Below are 19,791 nucleotides of genomic sequence, written 5' to 3'. Positions count from 1 at the left end.
AACACGAAGAATTTCGTACATTGACATATCATTTCCCATCTCTATCGCCTTTACTTCGGGGCCAAGCAACATATTTTGACTCACGTACAGAGTTTGTGAAGTTAGGGCTCGTAGGCGTATAAAGTTAGAAGCATGACTCTACATGAGATCTGTACCCCTAGTGTAAATTTATTCGATAGCGTGACGTAACGGGATTTTGAGTTTCCAAAACGTCTCACTTGACGCGCTGTTTCTAAATACCATACAAAATGAGACTCAACGCAAACGCGTACGACACGTTTCACTATCGAATAAATTTACACTAGGGGTACTGATAACTTTTTGACAATGCGAGCAATATGGTCTCGTCTTGGCAACATTTTACATGAAAATGTTTTTGGTGGGATTTAATATTTAGCTTATTATTTTCTAGCAAAATCACAAAAGGTCACCACGTCACAAGCTCATTTATTATAGTTCCATTTTATTGAACTATATGATCAATACATTGATTCAAACAATACCTTGTTCCAGATTAAAATGAACACACTTCGCCAAACATCATGGACCAAGCATTTGATATCGGTGGCATGAGACAAGCACCATGGTGGGCCACTGGCTGGCTGCCTTCCCGCTCCTGCTGCTCTTACACCACACCGAAATGAGACCGGAGGATGACCATCGCTCAAAACACCACCACCGCCATAGACATAAATCCGACCATACCCAAGATTTTGCCATCTTCCCTACCTTCAATGATGGCCTAGCATACCAGAGCTTAGTTTTAGAGGAGAGAAAACGTGACTGGATGAATATGTCCAATGACCAAGTTGGAGAATTGAAGGACAAGAAACAACTCCATTGGCCAATAAAAAGAGAGGCTGTCATCGAAGGCGATCTCGTATTAGGGGGCCTGATGATGGTTCATGAAAGATCTGATAACATGACATGTGGGCCAGTGATGCCGCAGGGAGGTATTCAAGCTTTGGAAGCGATGTTGTATACCCTGGATTATATCAATGACTTGAAGTTGATCCCTGGTGTGACCTTAGGCACTCATATTTTGGATGATTGCGATAAAGATACTTATGGGCTGGAGATGGCTGTGGATTTCATCAAAGGTAATAAAATACAGGGTGACATTAGCCATTGGACAAACCCTGAAATCCCACGTAGGGTTACTTCTCAGGAATGCTCTGACGTTAATATTTTTTTAATTAGAACAAAAGATAAAAAATATTTTTTTCGAACAAAAGTTATTTGCAATAATCGACAACAAAAAGAAACACACTGTGTTAATCTTTGGCAGTGTTTTTGACAATTTGTTCGAAATATTTGATAATGATGACATTTTTCAAAAGTCAGAACTCGTATTTGTGTCATAAATAAAAAAGATAATCAAGAAGGTTGAAGAAGGTTCCATACTATTGTTTGAGGATATTACCCTAGGAGCTACTAACACATACAGGCTGCTCCAAAGTAAAAAATTGTAATTTGTTAATTTCTTCGAAACCGCTACACCGGCTGTTATGATACTTTGTACACTGGTCCTAAATACCCTAATGCATTTATGTACATTTCGGCTTTGTCCAATGGCTAGGGACACACTGTATATTTTATCCTTTATTATATGACAAAATGTTGATTATGATATTCTTAGGCTGCCAGTGTCAAGTATGAAACTCTATCTTATCTTGTAACTCTACAGCTGTAAGTAAAAAAAAAAACATTTTTCTGATCAAAAGTTAGTAAAAGTAATACCTACTTGTCAGTATGTAGGTAGTGGTACTTGCAACTTTGAAATTTGAGTGTAAGATGTTTTGAGTCCAACCTATAGTGAGATTTTTCTAACATCACATATTTGACACATGACAGCACCCATATAATGTAAATGTGTATGATCCATTCACATAATTAAAAACAAAACCACGCAATTATAATATGTCTTTCGTTACCACTTAAACTACACTCACTTTTTGAATGTAATTATGCTTATAGTTATTTTTTTCGCATCGTATATCTGAAGTATTTAACAATAATAAATCACTGCACAAACGTTTACGCCCTAAGGGTCTTTTTTTTTAAAACCAGCGTTGTGGTCAAATCATTTTTTTCGATTCGGGTAACATATTCGTAAGTTAAAGATAATCGATATATTTATAACCTACAGAAAATACAAAAATAAGGTATTATAACTAAGAAAACATTAACTTAAACAAATACTTTTAAAAATCCATTATAATAATAGATCTTTACCGTACGATTTGCAAAAAATATGTCTATTTCTGAGCGGATCAAATTTGACGTCAAAATCATTCGTTTGTCAAATGTCAAATGCGCAGTCTGTCGAAGTTTCTCCGCCTTACTGTGCGCATATTCCGTTTCTTTTCGTATTTTTCACCTGGCTTTATTTTTGGATTCTTCTCTTTCACATCTGGTTACCTTGGCTCGTATTTTTGGACTTTGACTTTGCTTGTATTTGAATTTAGTTGACTTTGGATCTAAAAATGCCTGATTTTGCTAATACTAAGTAGTCACTAGCAGTATAATTTGCATGTATGACTGCTGTGCAGGTTCCTAATATTGATTTTTTATATAGGTAATCGATTCGATTTCACAAATCGTAACTGTAATCGATCCGATTGCTGGATTTGACATATTATGTTGTCTTAGCCACATCACTTCAAACATCAAATGTCATGTGTCAAATATGTGATGTTAGAAAAATCTCACTATAGTTCGTTTATAAATCAATAGGTGGTACAAACATCAAACGAGACATCTGTCAAATTGCATTTCAGAGTTCCTGACTACGACAGGAACTAAAAAGTTTCATTCCGTTCACAATAAAACACTTTCAAGTTTACTTCACTGTTTGATCGATGTATAAAAGATACAATGCTGGCTCCGTTCCAACCTCTGATTTCGCTTAGCATCAAGGCTTTATTTAGGTATTTCAAGTCCGAAAATCTATATACCTGTTAGACTCTGGCTAACAAAAGTCGAGAATAACACTTCGTTGTGCCTAATATAATTTGATTAACGTTGTTCCAGTGAACTAGCACTGTTAATAAATAACAATAACCTTTAAATTTAATTTGGTAAACCACCAATATTGAAACCGTAAATATTTCTCTATGCGGTTTATAGTACCCAGCGATTAATATTTCATATCTGTTTTTGGAAAGAGAATTGACTGTTTATTAAGTGTCGTTTCGTATTCAACAAATACTGACTTTCTAGGCTTTATTCGGTAAATTCTCGGTATTTCCTATAAGTACTAAAAAAATTACCGGATGCAATTCCTAGTGTCGATGGTCTATGAAACAGAAATTAGCCGAATCTCTTTCCAAAGACCGATGTACAATATTAAGTGACGGATACTGAACGTGTTTATGAATTAAATGTATTACCGGCATTAGTCATAGATTGCTTTAAAAAGTTATTGAGGAACTCCACTCCAGTTTTTGATTTACCATGGGCCTCGGCAGCCAGCGTTCTCACATTCAAGTAGAGATCCAATATGATTGTGACCGTGAAAATATACACAGTTATTTACAAAAACACCTAATCAACAACTAATTTATGCAAAGTATTGCCTGAAAATTTTCGCTTAGAAAAATATGTCAGTCTAATTGCTCGCTTAGCAAAATATGCGCTTCAGTAACAAACGCGTCAGCAGCAGAATGTGCAACAGTAACCATTTTAAAGGCAGCTGACACAGCTGCCCGTCACTCTCATGTTGTATAAATCTATATAAGGCGGCGCGGCGCCACCCGGACGCCAGCGAACATTTTTAATATCGTGCTGTTTTAACAGTTTGGCCCAGGGCTGTCATTTCAAACATAGAAAGTGAGAACCATATTGTCTCTGTCTTACGCTAGTACTAGCAGACCCAAAAGAAAGGAATGCGTATAATTATCCTGGTTCTTACTGATTAACAAGGTGTGTTTGCGAGATTATAAAAAGACAAATATTGGCCATTTTGTTAATTTTTTATGCCAAGCAAAAAAGGTGAAAACATTCATGGCTCAGTTTCATTGGTCGATAGGGCCTACGTGTGGGGCTAGGGAGATTTCCATAAAGCATGTCATTACGAGTTTCACTAGTCGTTATACCATCTTACCGCCTGCCTACCCGCATGCTGTATATTATCGACCAAACTATCGACATATGAGTTTTACTAGTCGTTATACCGCCTGCGGGGACTCCCTGCACTCTTTATATCGATCGAGTTATCGACCATTGAAGCTGAGCCATAAGTCATACAGCCACATAATTTGAAAAAAGAACACACATATTTCGATCATCTGCTATTGAAATGCTTAAATTTCCTCCGTAGTTGTTCACATGACAATTAAACAAGGTTAAGGTGCGACCAGACCGCAGCTTAAAAAACGGTCACGATGCGGAATCGCAGTGACGCGTCGTATGCGTACCGTTTTTGACGCATGCTCCCCACACCGCTGCTTAAAAAACGGTGACGGTACGGAATCGCAGTGACGTGCTTCACGCGAATCTTTTTTTTTTCGCAAATCTTTGCGTCTTTTACGTCACCGGTGTGGTGTCTGCCATAAGATCTCCGTGTAATATTTTTTACGATTTTTACGCAGATCAATTTACGGTGCGTGACTTAATAGTTATTTACAGTACATATGGTGCTACTTTACCGCACTAGTGCGAAAATTAGCATATTACGTTACTGTGTCGAACATAACACGGCAGAGTTATAATTAACTCTGCCGTGTTACACCCTTTTCAAGCGAGTGTTAAAAAAACAATTTAGTTACATTAATATTATTTTTAACAGGGTCGATAAGCAACATAGATGACGCTGAATACGCCTGCAACGCTACGGCGGTGAGAAAGGTGATATCCGGCGTGGTCGGAGCGGCATCTAGCGTCACTTCGGTCCAGGTCGCCAACTTGCTTAGGCTGTTCAAGATACCACAGGTCAGTTAATTTCCAACCTTAAAAGATGACTCACGCTAGATCAGGCCGGGCCCGGGCCGAGGCGTCCGACACGTCATTTTCTATGACGACTGGTCGGTGATTACGTGGTTTTTTCGTAGAAAACGAAGCGCCAGTAGCTCCGGCCCGGAAGTGTCGTCCGTGAAACACACGCTTTAAGCTTATACATTTATTTATTTTAACCAAAGCTCAGCGCGAATTCATGGGTCATCTGATGACACCTTATCAACCAGATGTTTGATGATCGTGTGGCCTATGCACACCATGTGTGCGTAAACATGCACGTGCGCGTTACAATATACAGATCATTATAAGAGACGGCACACCGCTTGCGTAACATGTATCGATTAAGCTCCTTTTTGCGCACGCGCACCTGCACGTCTACGCGCAAGCAGCCGGTGTGCTCTGGCCTTTATCTTGCCCCGCAAGCCCTTACTAATGTTTGTTCTAAACAAGAATTTCAAAACGTGACAGATAGGGCGTCAAGCGTTGCCATTGATACAACCAATCTCGATAGATCCAGTCTATAGATCCAAAATGGATATAATGAGATATGTTTTTCTTCTTAGATTATTTTTTTTATGTTGACAGTTAAAACTGAATCTATAGGGTAAATTACGAGAAAAATAATTGCAGGCAAATTCGAAAAAACACGAATATCAAAATTACATCAAACTGATGTAATTCAGTTATCGTGCATTTCGCTCGTACTTGTCCGTACATGTAAAGGGCGCGGACGAGATGCAAGATAACTAAATAATATGATTCAAATCTCATTTTCATGTCAGTGTATGTTCGAATTGGCCTGATAAACTTTCATTCTTTTCTACCTCATAATGAGGATAATCTGCGCTAGATAGTTATCCAGTTCCAAAGTTGCCATAACTGTTACTTCACTAGATTATTTTTATATTAAACTTCATTTCTATTCAAAGCGCGCGCGACTTAGTTTTTCGCGGCACATATGACATGACCTAACCAATCCACATCCATTTAAACTTGGTAATCTAATAGGATATTTTGATGACTAAGCAGACGTTTTCCTCTCTCAACTATTTCCTGCATCAAAATAGTTTTATTAATGAATTCACTGCCAGCGCGAGCTACGCGCTTCGTTTATAGTCGATAAAACGGGGAAACCTATAAGTATCACTTACCATCAGGTGACATCGTGGTCAAACGTCTTCCTATTCTCCATAAAAAAAGTATGTAGCGAAAACGCCTATGACCAGAGAACCCTTGCGTGTCGCTGGAAGATAGGTCCTCAACATACCTCCACGCTTATATAGTTACACACTATATAAGCGTGGAGGGTTAGATGCAGTCAAAAATATGAGGGAAGGGGGTGGCCCCCCTTCATCATTTAGTCAAAGTATAAAACTAAGCATAAAAACAACATAAAATTTGTCAGTTACACGTCGCATTTAAACATACAAATTACTTATAAACTAAATAAACCTAAGAATAAGTAAAACTTAATAACTTTATTTATAGGTACTACCCACAAGTTAGATCTACAAACTCGTTAGAATTTAGCTATAAAGCTTAGGGCCCATAAATCTTTATTTATCACACCGTTTTTTACGAACGTGTACTGATGTCAAAAACGGATTTGGCCGAGCGCCAAATTCTATCTCGCTAACGACATCTAACTTAACGCGATCTGGCCAAAAGATGTGCCTAGGTATCATTTTTGAAGTGGTGGGTTTTGGCTTGTATCCTACTAAGTGAGACTTACCAAGATTTACAAATATTCATCTTAAACTAGCGCAACTGCTTTTCTGTCTGCTGATATTGGCTTGCTTATTTCGTTCGTTGTAATTCCGTACTTTATATTGATAAAGAAACAAATGTCTCTATGTTTGGGTGACGTAAACCGCGATTAGTCCTGACCGAGATGATTTAGTGCTTTTATAATGCAATTTGTAGACAGCGGGGTTTTTATAGCGCACAGCCGTGTGTTGCATATGAAACGTTAAATTACTAGAAACATCTGTGACATAGAGTACATCTTTAACTTTACCCTGATTTTAAAAGAACAAATGAGGGACTGGCATTATAAACGTATTTCAGTAAGTAATCAAATATAATTTCTTTTGGTATATTTAATAACAAAATCAAGCTACAATTAGAGCCACTAATGTAAAAGCATCATGTGCTGCCTCCGCTTGCTGTGAAGTAGTGCTATTATCAATTATATGTGTAAATCCTCAAACAAGCTATGACGTAACACGTGAGCTTTACAAATTACATTACCGTTGTTACTATTCACAAAGCTAAAACGTTGCACTCAGGTGACAGAAAGCGGGAAGTTGCGGCGCAAACACGTATTTATGCAGGCCTCGTTTCCTCAGTTGTTTCACAGTCAACCACTTCTTCTTTTAAAATATGGCCTTCATCAAAGCTATGATAATTTTTCCAATGTCAAGGGTAGTTACTTTTAAGTGTGCTCGTAGAGCATGACGTTGTTTAGTAGTTGCTTTTAGTAAAGAGATAGCTGGACTTTACTAAAAGCCACGATGGATTGCCGGGTGTTGATTAAAACATGGTTGAAAGCGTTTTAAGATTAGTCATCCACTAGCTGCACACTTCCACGATAGTTCACTGCATGCTTTAAATATTACACGTTTAACAACATTAATTGAGTAAAAAACAAAAAAAAACCTCCAGTCAACATCAACGAGCAGATGAAACGTCAAATTGTTTACCATTATCTAATAGCTTTATAAGATACTTTATCTACCTGTACCCCTAGTGTAAATAAATTCGATTTCGAAACGTGACGTACGCGTTTGCGTTTAGTCTCATTTTGTATTGGATTTAGATAGAGCGCGCCAAGCGGGACGTTTTGGAAACTCAAAATCCTATACAAAATGAGACTTAACGCAAACGCGTTCGTCACGTTATGATGTCGAGCAAATTTACACTAGGGGTACTGTATGTCAAACAAATACAGTGTCGAATTTTAAACGCAAACTGTTAAAATTATTTTAATAACAGGAGAGGTTAGGATGACGTTTTTGGTTGAAGAAATGTCACTTTTGACACTGACAGCTCAGATCCATATCTAATCGAGATCAAATTCATATCCTGTTAATAAAATAAAAATACGCCTGTCTATTTATGAAAGTATTAGGGGATGACTGATAATACTTTGGGCACGTTGTTGCATTGTATAACTGCTATCAAACACAGCAGGCTATTTATTTTATTTTATTTTATATATTCCTTAGATTAACACTATTGATGCTAACTATACGAGAGCTAGCGAAGTTTTTACTAAAAACACGACTTAACAACTTAATTTTTAATAAAACACGACCCCGCTTGTAATATTTGTTTTTCACATGAATACGGCATATTTTTTCGCCAAGGTATAAGCGATCAAACGTCGCAGTCCCATGAGGCGTTGTTGACAAAATTAACAATCATGAAGTAAAATACGAATTATCCTGAAAAGAAATACGGACCGTGAAACGCTACCGCAAACGACCGTAGCTCCATTTCAACCAGAACGTAATTAGTAACGTAATAAGCAGAGACGGGTAAATAATATGGACTGATAACATGCAAGTATGAGTCAATTGGTACAGGTTGATTCACAAAAGTAGTCACGAATGAAAAGAACGAAACTTTCATTGTATGAGTGACACCTTTATCGGTATACAGTCAGAGCGACCATTTTATAGATTAATGTGACTCATGGATATTTTCATTCTCTCATTCATTCCATTCGTGCCAGCCCTTGTAAATCAACCTGTAAATAGTATAATTGTTCTGGGATCTATGGATCACATTCATTAAAATAATTTTAAACGGGGGAGCACACGCCGCGCGCTCGATCACTAGACGGTACAGTAGGTCCTGCTGTCGAGACTTAAATCGACCGGGATGTAAACTGTGATTACCTTTTATATCACAACTACACAACTCGCGCGGTCTACACAACTTTGACACCCACCCACTATTCAGTTACCCGCGAACAAGATGCATGTAACTGCGTCGAAATATCGGGAGCTCAAAAACAATATCACGGGTTATATCCCGGTCGATTTAAGTCTAGTGCGACTAACCGTGAATCATTCAAAACTGTTACTGCTGTAGGATCCTCAAAGCGGATCGAAGTTGTCGAGCGATTATTCGAGTTAACAATACGTGAGTAGCCCGCTTAAAATAACTTTAACAACTTCGTGTCTCACGGGAATTGTTTTTGTCCTAAAGTGGCAGGCGTTCCCCGGAGTATCCATAGCTCTTAACCTTTTTTGAATATAAATACTTTTTCTATCTGCTGCAAGGATAAGATAAACTAATTGACAATTTTTTTTTTTTAAGAATCCAAAAATCATTTATTAACAACATTAGAATTAGGTAGCTCAACGAGGGGGGGCGGGTTTAGGGTCGGCAACGCGCAAGTAACTCCTCTGGAGTCGCAGGCGTACATAGGCTACGGAGACTGCTTACCATCAGGCGGGCCGTATGCTTGTTTGCCACCGATGTAGTATAAAAAAAAATAGGTAATTTACAAGTTTGACAAATCTAAATCCTCAGACTAATAAAATTAATAAGTTGAAGTAATATAAATGACAGAATATTTCATATATGGAAAATCCACGCGACTATAAATCGCTCAGGTATAGGTAATAATTATGATATTTTAAATAAACTTTAAAACTATAAATTATTGCCAATTTTAGGACAAACTTCGAAAATTCACAGTATTTTTGCTCACCTGTCTCTGGTATCTTAACGTTATAGGTGCCTGTCACATTCCATGCTCGACTTGGGAATACGTGAGTAAATATCGCAGCAGTTATCGAATAGATCGAATTAATGGCTGACATCGTATACGTGACTGTTGACAATCGTATTTGAGAATAAATTGAGTTCCATTATGTTTTCAAGTGTAATCGATAAAAGCTTCGGTTTCCACAACGCGATGGGATCCCACTTGGGGGTCCATGGAAACGAGCAGATTCCTCATCTTTCACTAAGGAGCAACTACGGAAGCCTATACTGAGCATGACCTGATATGCTCTTGACCGATTTTTTTACATGACTCATCTGAAACTCAATATTCTTTTCCAAACTTATTTAGCCGGGAGTTTTCAGAAAATAGTGTATCCAATTAGCGTAAGTTGTTTAGAAAAATTAATCACTGTTCGTTTTGTGACGATAATTAAGCATTAAATTTCAACTATGACTTATTTATTATTATTGGGGTGTTGCGGGCCTTTGAGTTTCACGTCGACCAAGCAGTGAGCTATTGTGACAGCCCTTTAAAGTTCATTACTAATGCCCGTGGAATCCAGGAAGTTCCAGATTCTTTGGGCTGTAATGTTCTGTACCTCATAGGGTTGTAATACATGCCGCCCTAAGTAGGTACTTCTTTTTGACTTTAGTGGTCCACAGGAAAAAAGGATGTGCATTGCAGTATCCTCGGACTCCTGACAGAACCTGCATGTCGCATCTTGTTTCTTGTTAGGTTAGGTTAACTATGACTTGGTTTTGGTGTTTATTTCATAATTATAGATTATATTACCTACAATGTAAAAAAGGCAAAAAGTTGATTCCTATAAAGATTTCATGCTTAATTGTCGTCACAAAACTAACAGCGATTAACTTTCCTTAACTACTCACACTATTTTCTGAAAACTCCCAGCTACCAAACGTTGTACCTACCTATGTTTTGCTCTCACATCAAATTTCTATGAATTTTGCTAGTCGTTTAAAAAAAGCATTTTTCCGGTTCATGTTACTTTTAAGCCTGTAAAATATATCACCCTGCACGAAGAAATTCCCGTACCACGCGGAAGTTTGCTGCATTTTTATTGATATTGGCCATTAGAACTTGGTAGAACAAATGTGGCTTAGAGCCGCAGTGATGGATAGCCGTGCGAAAACTCGGATTTCTCTTAAGACAACATTATGGAAGACGTGGATCGATATAAGAAAGTAGATAATACGAGATTGCTAATTTAGCTACATCTAAGGTTTTATTTAACTTGTAATAAAAGTGTGTTATCGATTAGAAATCTATTTTTAAACATTACATGTGACATCTGTATTATATTTTTATTCGTGTCATCCACGATGACGCGCAGATTTGTCAAATATAACCTTTAATAACATGATAATATGAGTTAAGGCAAGCGTCGTCGTGAATGATACGATCTATATTAAGTATGTAATTTCTGTTCGAGGTTATTTATTTGCCCTTTTTTGTGGATTGAGTAAACAACCCCTGACACATTAAATAACATTTTGATTTATTACGGGACTAAAATACGTATTAATGCGTATCAAATTTGAGGACCAGCTGTGCACGTGGGTTTAACCGCGTGAAATTCATCCTATTTCACGTAGCTTTCTCATTGGTCATTAATTTATCAAAATGGAACACGGTTCTACTTGTGTACCATATCGTTAAGTGGCAAGGAAATACGTTAAACATATATTAGTTATTATGTTGTTTAACCATGCCCCCTTTTAGCAGTATCAGTTTCGATTCACGCCTTATCGGAGCTAACATCTTCCCTAAGTAATTACCTGCGTAAGGTGATGTATGGTGCCCTCGTCTTAAATTCCAAATGCTTACAGAGCGCAGTTTTTACAATGTTTATTATTTAATAAGAACAATAAACGTAATGTTTTTATTTATTTATATTTAACATAAATATTCTGTTCATTTATTTTACGTACTCCTATTTCGTTTTCTTCGGTAAATAAAATACAATTGTTAATTCATAATTATTAATCAAATAATAACAAACAAATAATTGGTCTTTCATGCACGTGTGACAGCAGAAAATCCTTCTTGCATTATTTAATTGATTCCTACATTAATATGAATAGTCTGTGCGGAAAGAGAAGAGTCGTGGAATGTAAGGGAACCCATACATTCTATGACTCTTCTCTTTCCGTACAGACTTTACAGTGACGTACCTAAGCTTAGATACCCCGAGAATCGGACCTTTGGGCCTAGCTAAATGACTATAGGAATCATAATGTTTTTGGTCACATCTGCCACTCTGATATATTTTTATTTTTCGATTGGCGGTTATTGTCATCTTAACCACGGCTCCTGGGTTTGTATTCGCGAACTACTCATGAATCATGAATAACTACTATCCCTAACGTCCGTAAAAAGAAGTGACGGACGCCTCGGTTTGGACCCGAACCGTTTTAGCGTGAGTCATTCTTTATACTGGTTTCCCCTCAGTCCGACGGTTCACTGCGATTGCAGCAACAGCCTTTGCTGCTTTAACTACGTTTGTATTTTGCACCCTTTGAAGTAGAATTGCGTATTCATCAATCACTGTTTTGACAAAGTTTAAGTAACGTTTACAAAGTAGAATTAGTTCAGGTGCGACTGCGACTCTCAAAGTCTATAACAATATTATATTCGGTATAATAAATGATATATAAGTTATTTAATTTGACACAGGGAGTGACTTTAGTTAAGTTTTTTTTAGAATCATTATTAGACCCATAGAGTGAGAGAGCCTAGGTTTCAGCATCGTTAGCCATCACTTGCAACTGCACATACATGTGTACATTATACATATACATACAAAGTGCCAAAAATATGTATACACTACCCTAATATATGGGCCATAAAGCCGTGTATACATATTTTTGGCACTTCGATCATGTCGATGTGTCCAGACGTGACTGTACTAGTAAAGTTTTTTTGTCTTAAAACATTACGTGTTTGGTTTAACATGGCAAGCCCCAAGACTGCCAAGCCGTTGAAAAAAGTTGGATCTACCCTGAGTAAACTAAACTAATGAGAAATAATGACAGCGATAAAGGGGCCAAGTATTGTGGTCTTGGGGAGCATATGACCCGAGTTTTTCACCGAATTTGATGATGACTGAATATTATAAATATTAAAGTTTGTATAGAAGATTTTGTAGATGTTTGAGGTACCTAGTTGTTAAAAAAAATGTTTTTCAAAAAGTACTTAAGGGATATGAAATTGACATTGATAATTAAACTAAAGGGGGTATTTTTTATCCATCCTGATCGGGGATGGCATTGATGGCGGTTTAAAATTAGTACGGAAGCCTTTTATAAAATTCCAAGCCAACAGCCTAGTCCTAATAGCAAACACACCATTATTGTAAAATACTCATTAATATTTAATATTTCGTCTCATATTATCGCTTACCCAGCTTTAATGGCATTTAATGACACTAGCTGCCAATGTATAGGTAATGAATGATTTAACATATATGATCATTCGATCAATGTTACTGCCTACTCATTTCTAAAACACCTTAAATGTTTCATGCTTCCAAACCATTTTAGACCTTAATTAGCTGAATTTATGGAAATTTATGAGCAAATAGATATACGCTATCATTAAGCATCAGATCAGACTTCATGTCTAATGGGACTCTCATTACTATAAATTATAATAATAGGTATTAATTGACATCTCACGCGACCTAACAATGTGAATAATGTAACAATAAGTAAGATAACCATATCGATTTCCACTGATTAGCAATAGGTGGGTTATTGCCAATAGTGCAAGTCTCAATAGGTACCACTAATTGGTATACAGTGAGCATGTCACAAAGCAGCCATGCAGGAATTAGGAGGCCGATTCTGAATTCACAAATTATTATGTCTTTGATTTAGTTTTGATGCGACCTTAACTATCGTATTGGTAATTGATGCGTATCTCATGAACGACTTTCATTGCACCAATCAGCATGAGCAATCTTCAAGGTCAAAACAAAATCAAAACCGTAACAAAATTGTTAAACCAACATCGGCCCCCAGATCAATCTACACTGACGGAAATAGTCAAGGTATCGTAAAGTACATGGTGCTTAGCCAACGTGCCAATCGTTAACGCTCCGTAGTGCAGCGTCGTTATCTTTCTCTGTCACTCCATATTAGTGCGACAGTGACAGTTACGTTTCGTGCCCTACAGGGCTATTACAAAATTTATAGCCCATGCCTCGGCATAAAAAAGGGGATACGACGGCGAACAAAAAAGGCATAAAATGACACAATGTTTTTAAAAGTAAAATCTGTTGTTTCTTCACCGAATAAATGCTCCACCAAATTTTTAATTTTCTACATGCAGCGTAATTGTTACGACAGCACCGGGTTTTATGGCATTTTATTTTTGTGACTACTTATTTCTTTCCGACATTTCTGTCGCCACAATTTAGGCAAATCTTACGAATGTTACATTCAAATTTGATTATTTCTTAACTAAAAAGTGCACCTACTATTGTTTTAATACTGCTGTTACTGATGTTTGTCACTTAGTTAATAGGGTTTTTTCCTATGTTTAATAGTTATTTACGATACAATTGCAGAAAATAGGAAATTCGCAACGAGTGGTAATAAATTAAAACACAACCGAAGGGAATGTTTTAAATCGGCACGATTACCTATTCGCACGTGTATCGTACAACGTTTTACAGTACATATGGCTCTTTAAAGTTTCGACATATGTCATGTCATGCACATATAAGTTCCATAGTGGCTAGTTTTTTGACAGTTCTTCTTTCTTCTTTTTCTTCTTAAAATGATGAATGAAAAGTGCAGCTTCGTATTTTGATATGTAAATTAAGGAAACTATAGGTCTATTTACTAATTCTTAATCGACTGATGAATGTTATTGAATGACTGTTTGTTTCTAAATAAATAAATAAAAAAAACTTATTAAAATGTGACTTATTCTTTGACAGGTGTCGTTCTTCTCAACGTCCCCCGAGCTGTCAAACAAGGCTCGCTTCGAGTACTTCACGCGGACTATTCCCTCGGACCTGTTCCAAGTGCGAGCCATGGTGGAGATCGTAAAGAAGCTCAACTGGAGCTACGTCTCTATCATCTACGAAGAGTCCAGCTATGGTATCAAGGTTGGTATTATGTAAATTACTAATTTTTACTGCAGAGATTTAAGATCGTTCGAAATGAAATCCGTAGACAAAACTTTTGCAGTTTTTTGAAGTCTATCTTATCTCAGACTCACGTGTTTTTCAAAACCTAGTTTTAAGAAAATCGTTTGTTTTTTTAGAAAAATATACGTGGCTTATGATACATTTTGTAAATTACTCAATGTATTTACTTAAATCGGTCAAAAGCGCAATACAATAGTGCCAACCAACAAAACATACAAAAGCTATATTTTTTTAACACTGCACAAACAGAAACAACAAACAAGCGTTTTTCATTTTCATTGTTAACAATGAAAAATAAACATTAGGTATTTTCTGCGCTTGTAGCTTTTATGGACGTGGTATAATATGAATTTCAGATTTAGTAAAGCCCAATAAATGAAATGCCTACTTGTAACTTGAACGCAAAGTGCGTAAAATTACTATCGTATATCAAAAGTTAAATTATTGAGTGGACCCCAAGAGTACTCTCAACTCTGGCTTACCTTCATTGGCCGTCCAGAGAGGAGTCGTTAAAGCTATATGCTCCAGGGGTGGAAGTGAAACATGTATAAGACGCGAGTTGGCACAGTGGCTGTCATCAGCCACTGGATAGAAAGCGGTGTACACCTCTCTATACCCTGAGCCGCTCACATAGGTGTTGATCCTGGTCATCTTCACGGTGGTAGTTTCAAGGGTCCACCTCATGGACGGAAAGTCACCGCCTGTCTCAATAACTAGTGAAAACATTGTTATGGCAGGTGTCTGGACGTCTTTGCAATTACACAAACTTCAATCCATAGACCGTTATACTGGTCATTTTTAGGGTTCCGTAGCCAAATGGCATAAAACGGAACCCTTATAGTTTCGCCATGTCCGTCTGTCTGTCTGTCTGTCTGTCTGTCTGTCTGTCTGTCCGAGGCTTTGCTCCGTGGTCGTTAGTGCTAGAAAGCTGAAATTTGGCATGGATATATAAATCAATAAAACCGACAAAGTCGTACAATAAAATCTAAAAATTTAATTTTTTTAGGGTACCTCCCCTACACGTAAAGTGGGGGTGAATTTTTTTTTCGCTTCAACCCTAGCGTGTGGGGTATCGTTGGAAAGGTCTTACAAAACTAATAGGGGTTTTCAAGAAACATTTTTTGATAAAGTGAATATATTTGGAGATAATCGCTCCAAAAGAAAAAAAAAATGTGTCCCCCCCCTCTAACTTTTGAACCATAGGTCCAAAAAATACGAAAAAAATCGTGGAAGTAGAACTTAAGACAGACATTAAATGAAAACTATAGCGGACATGATCAGTTGAGCTGTTTTTGAGTTATCGCAAAAAGTTTTCCCTTCATAGTAAAAAGACTTACTTTAATTAGGTACTGATTATGCAAATTTGCCTATTTGTTTAACTCGGGTGAAAGGTACCGTTTCATCCCTTGGTTAACAATTTACTATACTTTAAGCTCCAGTTTAGCTTATTGTGACGGAAGAGTAACTACGGAACCCTACACTAAGCGTGGCCCGACATGCTCTTGGCCGGTTTTTTTTTATGATAGTCCCAATGCCTGCTGCGGTCGGTTCATGGATGTCTATTGTTGCGCCTGTGAAAGGGTTCCAGCAGGCGTACTTCATGGCATTAAAACTCTACGAGGGGCCTATACGTGTTGGATCTATATCTATATCCACACAATCCTATCAAAAGACCGGGATAAGGGCCCGTGAAATCCAAGTATAACTTTATAAAATACGGTGACAAAACGAAATATATATTTGCCCAGAGAACCACGTTCACGTCAGCCCAAAGTCGGACCACGATAACACTGCATGGGAAAGTCAAATTTCTATTAACATGTGACGTTTATAATGTCACTGCCTCACTTTGATCAGCGCAAAGTTAGCTTAAATAGATGGACTCTATTCTCCCTATTGACCCTGTCTCATGCCATGGTCATGGGTTCGAATCCCGGTAAGGGTATTTATTTCTGTGATGAACACAGATGTTTCTTCCCGAGTCATGGATGTTTTGTATGTATTTACGGACGTATTTATCTATATTCCTATTTATATCGTCGCCTACCGTCGTAGCTTTGCTTAGTTTGGAGCTAGGTCGATTTGTGTCAGATTGTCCGCAAACATTTATATTTATTTAAAAACAGATATTTATTTTTTCAACTAACTTCTTAATATGTTATGTATTTAGGACAGTTTATAGCTTCCAGGCGCTGCTGGCGCGTATACAGTAAAACATCTGCAGCATGTGTTATTTATCATCTGCTCTAAATGCAATTATTATTCTCTTTTGAACTAAATCCAACACTAATTTCTAGCACTAACTCACGCTAAACTTACTTCCCTGCATAACGTGTCTTTAACTGTGCAGCGAGCTTTGGCAAGTTAAGGTTGTTTAATGTGTATCCGTAAATTAAACTCGAGCTCTCAAAGGAAAATAAACTAGTTGTCGACTTAGCGTATGATCATAACATTCTCGTTAACACGTCCTGTAATATAATCCGCGTGTTGAAATACTGGGTCATTTTTCTATTCCGTGTGTAATGTAAGGCAATTTCTTTGCTTCCCGTGCATAACGAAGTTATATATTACTCGTACATAACGAGGGTTGAGAGAAGACAAATAAATGTTATTTGCTCCAGAAGTGTACTTACAGTCACATTCCAGGAGACACTACCTACACTTGAAATAGAACACACTTGATATACAATAGTGATATAATAGAGAGCTTTTCAGTCGAGTGTTAAGGCAACGAAGCTTGCTGCCTACGCAAGGTACGAGATTGCAATTTTTTATACTATAACTATTGTATACAATACTTTTTCATTTCTCATTCTCTGAAAGTGGATCGTTCTTGTTCTAAAAAGTGTGAAGAAAATGATAACTTTCTGCTCTAGAATGTATTTTACTGTAAACTCTAGCGCAGAAGTACTTTCTAAGTAAAGTTTTTTTTACGATAGGCAATTAAATTTTTGATTTTAAATGGATTTGTTGTACAATTTCCAGTCTGATAATTACCTCCCCATTCCATAAATAACGATATTTTTACGATAGTTTGGTATACGAAACCTTAATTCAACTATTGCAGTCGTCGAGTAAAAAAAGTTATTTTTTTATACAAAGTATATTGGTCATTATTTTCTAGCTTATAAGGTAATAATGATAAGTTTTGATTAGTTGTCTTAGTCACCTTGATGCGATGTTATGCTCGATAGATGATATTATAAAACGCGTTAAGCAGTGATATCGCTTTAATCCTGTCATACAGTCAATCGCTCACAAAATGTAGATACTTTTACCAATTATCGTGAAATTTTGAGAGGATTTTTACTAATGAATTAGATATAATTTTTCTGTCGTTTCATTTTTTGAAAAATGTGCAAGGTGGTGAAAATTGGCATAAATGACTTTAGTGTTATTGTACTCAATGCCACTTAAGACCATTGTGAGTACGCTAACATAATGACTCAACGTATTTTTTGTTTTTATATTTTTTAAACTTATTAATCTTATCGCGAGCTCTACAGCTTACTGAGCCACTAGTTTATTAAGTTTAAAGCACCCATGTTTTAAAGTCAACATTATTTTTAAGCAGTGCTGAACGAGACGGGCCGCTCCCGCTATAATCCTGCAAGGGTGTTATTCCAAGAGCTCAGCGAATCAATCGCTCCGGTGAACCAGTATTTATAGTTTGACGAAAGTTACTTACCCCTGGAGCATAGGCAAGCGAGAGAGATAGAAAATCATTTATTTCATTTATTTACGTGCCACAACACGGCGTCGTATAGTGTAAATTGTGTTTTCGCTCTAACAGCGCTTTCCAACAGTAGAACGGGTTGAACTACTTAGTTTTGTTTTTTAATAAAAATAATAACTATTAAGAAATAAGTAAGTAATAATCTTTTTTTTTTCTAAAATCAAGTGCTTATTAACTTATTATACACTCCAGTCCCGCCAGACTGGGGCCCATATCTCGAACCATATTAGACTAATATTATTAGTCCACAAACAGTCATGTCGTATGGGTTACCATGGCAACACACTTATAATATTAGATAACACACTTATAATACCAATATTGTTCGAGAAATGAGCCCCAGAAGGGAAAAATACTAGGCGAACCAACTACTTCAAAACTAATACACTTTTTACAGTAGGGACAACTAGAGATCAAATCAAATTATTTTTATTAATGTCTGATTATAAACTAAAGATTTAATATTCTAAAATAATATCAACTACCTAATACTAGATGTATATCATATCTATTTCAGTTTATATTTATATGTAGTAATTGGGTAATACGGGCGAAATGCCAATATTGCAAACGACCATCACGTCACCGAATGTGGAGGGTTTTATTCTGGTATTCTCCAGAACCCAATGCAACTCAAGCAATGTGAATACATAGTCAGAAAGGGTTACTAAAGCCGGATTCACCCGACACAATCCCCAATTTATATACTTTAGCCCTTAATCGGGCAACACACTCGTAAACGAATTTTAAAACAGCCTCTGACAACAAAAATGTCAAAGCCTGAAATAAATTATAGAGTAAATGAGAAGTTAAATGGCTTCATTCGTTCTCACAATCCCACAATCTTTAATTACTAATAACTGATTTTAAAGGCTCGTTGAAGACATTTTAGGTGACGGAAAAGCTAGCAGCTTCTTTACTTTCAAGTTTCAAGACTTTCTTGTCTTACAAATTGTTCTTCTTGTAGAAAACAAAATGTAAAATAAGTTAAGATACTCGTAACTGAAATTAACTCTTATCTTAAACTATGCTAATTGAGATAAGTACCAGAAGAATTTCTTGTAGGAACTTTTCATAGCCTTATCTGCTTCGGGCAAACTCCTAACAGGCGCAATTTGTACTACATACTTTTTAATTCTAAGGAAACTTCGTAAATAGCACCATTTCAAGCTAAACGTA

The 19,791-nt window shown here is 36.8% G+C and overlaps 1 protein-coding gene across 1 annotated transcript in view; it reads left to right on the top strand.

Annotated features, from left to right (window-relative positions):
- The window catches only part of LOC133524076 (metabotropic glutamate receptor 2-like), a 302,673-nt gene that overhangs the window by 201,314 nt on the left and 81,568 nt on the right, over positions 1 to 19,791 (top strand). The window contains exons 2-4 of the mRNA XM_061859884.1: positions 514 to 1,100; positions 4,790 to 4,932; positions 14,664 to 14,834. Of these exons, the coding sequence (XP_061715868.1) occupies positions 584 to 1,100; positions 4,790 to 4,932; positions 14,664 to 14,834 (831 nt within the window). The 5' untranslated portion in view covers positions 514 to 583. The remainder of the gene's footprint in view (positions 1 to 513; positions 1,101 to 4,789; positions 4,933 to 14,663; positions 14,835 to 19,791) is intronic.

Source organism: Cydia pomonella, chromosome 13 (genome assembly GCF_033807575.1).
Source record: "Cydia pomonella isolate Wapato2018A chromosome 13, ilCydPomo1, whole genome shotgun sequence".
NCBI lineage: Eukaryota > Metazoa > Arthropoda > Insecta > Lepidoptera > Tortricidae > Cydia > Cydia pomonella.
This window is presented reverse-complemented; position numbering and strand designations above follow the sequence as displayed.